This window comes from Helianthus annuus, chromosome 4 (genome assembly GCF_002127325.2).
Source record: "Helianthus annuus cultivar XRQ/B chromosome 4, HanXRQr2.0-SUNRISE, whole genome shotgun sequence".
Classification (NCBI taxonomy): domain Eukaryota; kingdom Viridiplantae; phylum Streptophyta; class Magnoliopsida; order Asterales; family Asteraceae; genus Helianthus; species Helianthus annuus.
The window spans coordinates 154342543-154349903 of record NC_035436.2 but is presented as its reverse complement, the minus strand read 5'-3'; the positions used below and the strand labels follow the sequence as shown (position 1 = coordinate 154349903).

Genomic DNA, 7361 nt, shown 5'->3' with positions numbered 1-7361 from the left:
AAAGTTAAAGCATGGTCATACGTGGCAAAGTTCTTCAGTTTAAAACCATAATGTTTTTGGACTATAATACAAGTGTAATAATCCATTATGTTAGTTTCTCGGTGTTATCAGTTAACCCAGACTTGTAAGATTTAAGATATATGATTTCAAAAAAAAAAAAAAAAAAAAAAATCTTTGGGACCTAACTTTCTAAACATTCAAAATATTCGGTTCAAATTGCAACAAGCGTTACACTTGTTATCCAAATATGGGCACAAATATGTGACATTCTTTCCACCTAAACCCAAGTCATACTCACAGTGGCGGAACTAGCCCAAAAAGTTAGGGGTATCCTAATTTTTTTTTAAGGATCAGTGGTATCCTTTATATAACAGAAATGGAGTTGAGGGGTATTTTTACACTACGGAAATTGAGTTAAGGGGTATTTTTACACTGCGGAGACAGGGTTGAGGGGTAGCCTGTGCTACCCCTATTAACACTGTAAGTCCGCCACTGCATACTCATCGTGTTTCATATGTGGTACTTATTTAAGTTACCCACACTCTCTTCCAATGAATGTAGTGATTTATTCTCCTTTTAAGATGTAACATTTAGTATTTTATTTTATTTTAGATTATTTTTCTTTTTGTTCTTTTAATATTTCTATATCTTTGTGTATTATTTAATAAATGATTTTTGAGACGCAAAATTAGATACTTTTATTAATCTTAATGTTTTGTAATTCGAGAAAGTTAAAGCATGGTCATGCATGGCAAAGTTCTTCAGTTTAAAACCTTAATGTTTTTGGACTATAATACAAGTGTAATAATCCGTTATGTTAGTTTGTCGGTGTTATCAGTTAACCTAGACTTGTAAGATTTAAGATATATGATTTCAAAAGAAGAAAAAAATCTTTGGGACCTAACTTTCTGAACATTCAAAATATTCGGTTCAAATTGCAACAAGCATTACACTTGTTATCCAAATATGGACACAAATATGTGACATTCTTTCCACCTAAACCCAAGTCGTACTCATCGTGTTTCATGTGTGGTACTTATTTAAGTTACCCACACTTTGTTCCAATGAATGTAGCGATTTATTCTCCTTTAAGATGTTACATTTAGTATTTTATTTTAGATTATTTTTCTTTTTGTTCTTTTAATATTTCTGTATCTTTTTGTATTATTTAACTAAATGATTTTTGAGACGGAAAATTAGATGCTTTTATTAATCTTAATGTTTTGTAAATGTTAAATTTAATATTATAATTTTATAAATTATAAATAACATATATAGAACATTATTTTTTAGTGTAGCGACTGCCAAATCTGATAAAATGTTTTTTCTTATATTTTATCTTTTCTTTTTATTTTGGTTTTTGTCTTTTTTACCTAAATCTCTCATCTTCCAGCATTGTCACTTACACCCTCTAATCATTTAGCCCACTCAAGTGTTACATGCTTATTTTTATGTACGTCGGTTATATATATACATTTTCATGCTTATTATTATGTACGTTTTTTGTCTACGTTTTGTTGTATGATTTATTTTTATGTACGTCTGTATATGTTTTTGCGATTACTTATGTGTATGAGTTGGGTTAAATATAATACATTTTCACTAGGAAGTATAAATTCGAGTTACTTTACATTTCGACACCACCACAACACGCAGTACTCATGGGGCGAAACCACTGCCTAAAGAGGGGTGGTGGGCGTCCCTCTTAACAAAATTTTGTTTATTGTTATAAGTACGTGAAAATCTCGAGTGACCCCTATGTTTTGGCACCGCCCCCATAAAATTGCTAATACACGAATACTTGAAACAAACTGTAATTTAAATAAAGAAAAAAAAAGCTAAATGTTGTAAACCGGAAAAGTTTTTCGGCTGAAAGCAGGTTGCAGAAGTTTTTGAAGAAGATGTAACTTTTGATATTTTCATTTAACAAGGGTGTTTTTGTAATTTTATGTATCCACTAAAAACTTCTGTTACCAAGCCAGGCCGGCCCTGAGAATTCGTGTACCCTGTTCGAGCTCCAAAAAACGTGCCTTTAGGCCTTAATGAAATGGGGTATTGGGCTCAATAAAGATCTAAACCTAATGTCAATGGGCTAATAACTAATCTAAAGCATAAGAATAATTTTGCATGTGGACCTATGTTAGTGTTTGTATAGGTATACCCTATAAAAAGAAATTTTTACGTATACATATCGGTTTTTTTTTAAAATAGCGTGCTCTCCGAAATATTGGGCTCTGGCCGATGGTCCTACCCGCTCACCCCCAGGGCCGGCCCTGTACCAAGCAACCAGTGGCGGAACTAGAACATAAATTCAGGGGTATCCCAAAAAAAAAAAAAATTTACCGTGCAATCCTACAATATTAAAAAAAAACAACAATACATAAAATAAAGTAAAAGAATTACCTAATAGATTTGTCCTCTTCTTTTTTTCATAGCTTGAAATCGTTCCATCACATCTTCGTCTTTTACTTCACGAAGAAAATCCTTTTCGACCGCACAAACCATAGCATTGTTCAAATATTCTTGGCCCATTCGATTGCGTAAATCCGTCTTGACAAGCTTCAATTTCGAAAAACATCTTTCAACGGTTGCGGTTGCAACCGGTACAAGCAAAGCTAACTTAACTACCCGATAAACTATAGGACAAGAAATATGCGTTCCCGTTTCAACCATAAGACGCGCAAGATCACTTATTCCATTCAAGTTGTCAAAGTTATCATCATCGCTTATTGTGTGACGAAATGACTCAATATCACCCAAAAGAGTCCCTATTTCTTGTGTAGTAAAATCATCCGGGTACATCTTAGCAAACGCCAATATCTTCGATGGATCAAACTTAGAAAAACCGTTAGAAGGATTTAAACCCGACATATTTTTTATCAAAGTAGTTGTTACCTCACTAAATCGACTTCCTAATTCTTGAATTTGCATGTCTAAAACCTCATTAAAAATGTCAACCTCAAAATGATGTCGATTTGTAATGACATTCTTTCGGTTTCTTGGGTTACCATAACTTTCCGACATGTCCAACATTGTAATGTTATATTTTTTACAAAAGGAAGTCACTTTTTCCAACATCGGCTCAAACCCATTTTGTCTTAAAGCATTTAATGCTCGTTTTGTACCATTTATCAAGTTGGCCGCTTCTAATAAATCTTTACCTTTTTGTTGAAGGTGTTTTGAAAGAGCATTTGTGTAACTTAATATATCTCCCATCAAATGCATATAAAAAACAAACTCGAGTTTTTTAAAATACGATAGAATACCTTTTGCATTTGTTCGTTGTTGACTGCAATCTCCATCTTCTTTAACATATTGGAGTACGGTCACAACTTCCGGAAACAATCTAAGCAAACTGATTATGGTTCTATGATGTGAACCCCATCGCGTATCACCGGGTCGTGCTAGGGAAACCTCTTGGTTTAATCCTTTACCCGTTTTAATTTCACCTTCAAGTAATTCTTTTTCCACTCTAGCCTTTTTTTCCTCCCTTAACATATCTTTTCGTTTGCAAGAAGCTGAAACCGTAGTGACGACCATGGAAAGGAACTCATAGAAAGTTTTGACACCGCTATGTTTTTTTGCAACAGCCACAATAACCAACTGAAGTTGATGAGCAAAACAGTGGATGTAATGTGCTGACGGGTTATCTTTCAAAATCAACGCTTTTAATCCATTAAATTCTCCCCGCATGTTGCTTGCGCCATCATAACCTTGCCCTCTCACCTAAAACAAAAAAGAATTATAACATAAAAAAAATGATTATTACAATAAATAATGTAAAGAATCTATGAATCTTATTACTTACTTGCTTTACGCTTAACTGGTTGCTTGCTAATAAATCATCAATGGCTTCTTTAAGAGTTATAGAAGTCGTGTCTTTCACATGAACAATTCCGATTAAACTCTCTCTAACAGCCCCAAGTTTATCAACAAATCTAACAACTACAGCCATTTGCTCCTTTAAAGAAACATCACTAGATTCATCTACCAACAATCCAAACACATCATCTTTAATTTCTGCACAAATGCTTTTTGTTACTTCCTTTGAAAAGCATTCAATAATCTCCTTTTGAATCTTTGGCGATGTCAGTTTATTGTTCTTTTTTGCGTTCCCTAATGTGTACTTTCCAATTTCCGGGTGGTTAGTACTAATCAAGTTTAACACCGAAAGAAACATACCTTGAGAATTAGATTCTTCCGACTCATCATGGCCACGAAAGGGTAAAGAGTTTTCTAAACAAAATCTAGCACTCAAAACGGAACCAAGTAATCGATAATAGTTTGCAATCATTTCTTCTTTAGTCAACTTCTTCATATTCTCATCCATATGTTTCTTTTGATTCATGAGATTATGACATTTTTGTGCCGCCTTTAAATGATGACTATCAACATTCCCGACATGTTCCTTTAATGACCCCTTTTTACTCCAATCACAAAAGCCTTTAGAACTAGAAGACCATGTATCTCTTCCGCCTTGATTACCAACATCTTCTTTAAACAAGTAACAATATAAACAATATACTTTGTCTGCTTTGATACTATACTCTAACCAACTACAATCATTAAACCAACTAACAACAAAACGTCTTTTTTTTCCATAACAGTCTTTAACGGGAAACTTATGACTACGAGGTTGAAAAGCCCCTTTAACAAGATATGACCTTCTTATGTCATCTATTTGATTTGGGTGATAACTAGTAATAGGTGGCCTATCATGTGGATCCGAAGGAAGATCATTCAAATCAATAATACCTCGTGTTGTTGGAATTGAAGTTGTAGGATTATCATTATCAACATTCGGACTTGCATCAACGTCGTCATTTGCTTGGATATTCTCATTATCAACATTCGGACTTGCATCAACGTCATCATTTGCTTGGATATCATTACCAACATTCGGACTTGACTCATTATCATTAATTTCTTCGAATTTTCTTTTGAAAAAGTTCCCAATTAAAGCTTGTTTTTTGGATTTTGGTTTCGTCATCACTTCAAAGTTCAAACAATTATCAATCAAATAACATTCAAAGTTCAAACAATTATCAATATTCAATCAAATAACTGACTAACAATCAAACAAACCTGAATTATCAATCAAATAATTGTTTCTGTCGCTGTTGTTCAAACGATTTCGATTCGCTGCTGTGCGAAACTGCGAATGGGATTGGGCTGCCAAACTGCCAAAGTGTCGATTATCGAAAATTCGAAACATTATTTATCATTCATCATCCATCAAACTAAACAAGTAACAATTATCGAAATCGAAAGAATTCAACAAACCTGCTGCAAGTCGCCAAGTCCGCAAGTCGAATAGTGTCGTCGATGGCAGATTGGCAGTCTCGAATTCTCGATGATCTGCTGCAAGCCTGCAACAAACCTGCTGCAAGTCGCCTCCCTGTTCCACGTCTGCTGCCTCTCGATGATCTGCTTGTCTGTTCCGCAATCCGCTGTTCGGTTCCGAGTTTCCGACTATTCGTATTTCGTAATTTCGTATGTGACTTTTGATATGCCAAATTGCCAATATCATTCTGCCGCCTTATTATTTTGTTGGGCTATTACTTAATTGGGATTTGGGCCAGGCTTATTATTTTGTAACACTTAAATAACAAATCTGCAAGTTGGGCTATTACTTAATTGGGCCAGGCTTATTATTTTGTAACACTTAAATAGCACTTGGGCTTAATAACAATTGAATTAGCATAACAGAAGGCTTATTATTTTGTAAAAAAAATTTTGAGGGGTGTCCTCGTACTTGTTCAGGGGTGTCCTATATATAAAAAACGAAAAAAAAAAAAATTTACACTTCTAGTAAAAAGTTGAGCCGTAGCCCGGGCTCCGACCCTTATATCTTCAAGTCCGCCCCTGGCATCAACGTCATCATTTGCTTGGATATCATTACCAACATTCGGACTTGACTCATTATCATTAATTTCTTCGAATTTTCTTTTGATAAAGTTCCCAATTAAAGCTTGTTTTTTGGATTTTGGTTTCGTCATCACTTCAAAGTTCAAACAATTATCAATCAAATAACATTCAAAGTTCAAACAATTATCAATATTCAATCAAATAACTGACTAACAATCAAACAAACCTGAATTATCAATCAAATAATTGTTTCTGTCGCTGTTGTTCAAACGATTTCGATTCGCTGCTGTGCGAAACTGCGAATGGGATTGGGCTGCCAAACTGCCAAAGTGTCGATTATCGAAAATTCGAAACATTATTTATCATTCATCATTCATCAAACTAAACAAGTAACAATTATCGAAATCGAAAGAATTCAACAAACCTGCTGCAAGTCGCCAAGTCCGCAAGTCGAATAGTGTCGTCGATGGCAGATTGGCAGTCTCGAATTCTCGATGATCTGCTGCAAGCCTGCAACAAACCTGCTGCAAGTCGCCTCCCTGTTCCACGTCTGCTGCCTCTCGATGATCTGCTTGTCTGTTCCGCAATCCGCTGTTCGGTTCCGAGTTTCCGACTATTCGTATTTCGTAATTTCGTATGTGACTTTTGATATGCCAAATTGCCAATATCATTCTGCCGCCTTATTATTTTGTTGGGCTATTACTTAATTGGGATTTGGGCCAGGCTTATTATTTTGTAACACTTAAATAACAAATCTGCAAGTTGGGCTATTACTTAATTGGGCCAGGCTTATTATTTTGTAACACTTAAATAGCACTTGGGCTTAATAACAATTGAATTAGCAGAATAGAAGGCTTATTATTTTGTAAAAAAAATTTTGAGGGGTGTCCTCGTACTTGTTCAGGGGTGTCCTATATATAAAAAACGAAAAAAAAAATTTTTTTTACACTTCTAGTAAAAAGTTGAGCCGTAGCCCGGGCTCCGACCCTTATATCTTCAAGTCCGCCCCTGCAAGCAACCATCCAGTTCGTGACACGTGCATCATTCTCTTAATAAGTGACTTAAAGTTGAGTTTTTTTCTCGATGATGCCTGGAGGTGGAAAAATTGTTTACTAAAATAAGTGATTTGAAAAATATTTACTAAAATAAGTGTTTTTCTTATTTACTTATTTTAACTAATATATTTGTTTCTTTTTTCTTTTTATTTATCATTCAATTACCCATTTATCATTTTTTTCTTCAATCCACTCACTATAATTTTCGACATGATTGTCAAAGCATTTTTGGGACCTCAGTCCAGTATACCTTCTAACGCCTTTATTTACATGTTGCAGCTTAAATCTGGACTCGAGAAAGGCTCAAAATGCCGTACACCATCTAACCCAACAACAAGACCCGGATTTCGATATAGGAACAAAGACAGAAGACGATGAAATGACAAAATGGCTCGCGTAACAAGTTTAAACTACACCTACAAATTAAAGAATACATTT

General features: G+C 34.6%; 1 protein-coding gene across 1 annotated transcript; it reads right to left on the bottom strand.

The window, feature by feature from the left end:
- Positions 1 to 1679: 1679 nt before the first annotated feature.
- LOC110933758 (zinc finger MYM-type protein 1-like) lies at positions 1680 to 4990 on the bottom strand. The gene is made up of 4 exons (XM_022176965.1): positions 3809 to 4990; positions 2629 to 3726; positions 2344 to 2352; positions 1680 to 1811 (listed from the first exon to the last, which is right to left on the bottom strand). The coding sequence occupies exons 1-4, from the start codon at positions 4988 to 4990 to the stop codon at positions 1680 to 1682; spliced, it is 2421 nt and encodes an 806-aa protein (XP_022032657.1).
- Between the last annotated feature and the right edge of the window lie 2371 nt (positions 4991 to 7361).

Coding starts and splice junctions, on each gene's coding strand:
- LOC110933758 (XM_022176965.1), bottom strand. CDS start 4,990: ATGACGAAACCAAAATCCAAAAAACAAGCTTTAATTGGGAACTTTTTC. Junction 3,727..3,808: donor ACCAGTTAAGCGTAAAGCAA/GTAAGTAATAAG, acceptor TTTTTGTTTTAG/GTGAGAGGGCAAGGTTATGA.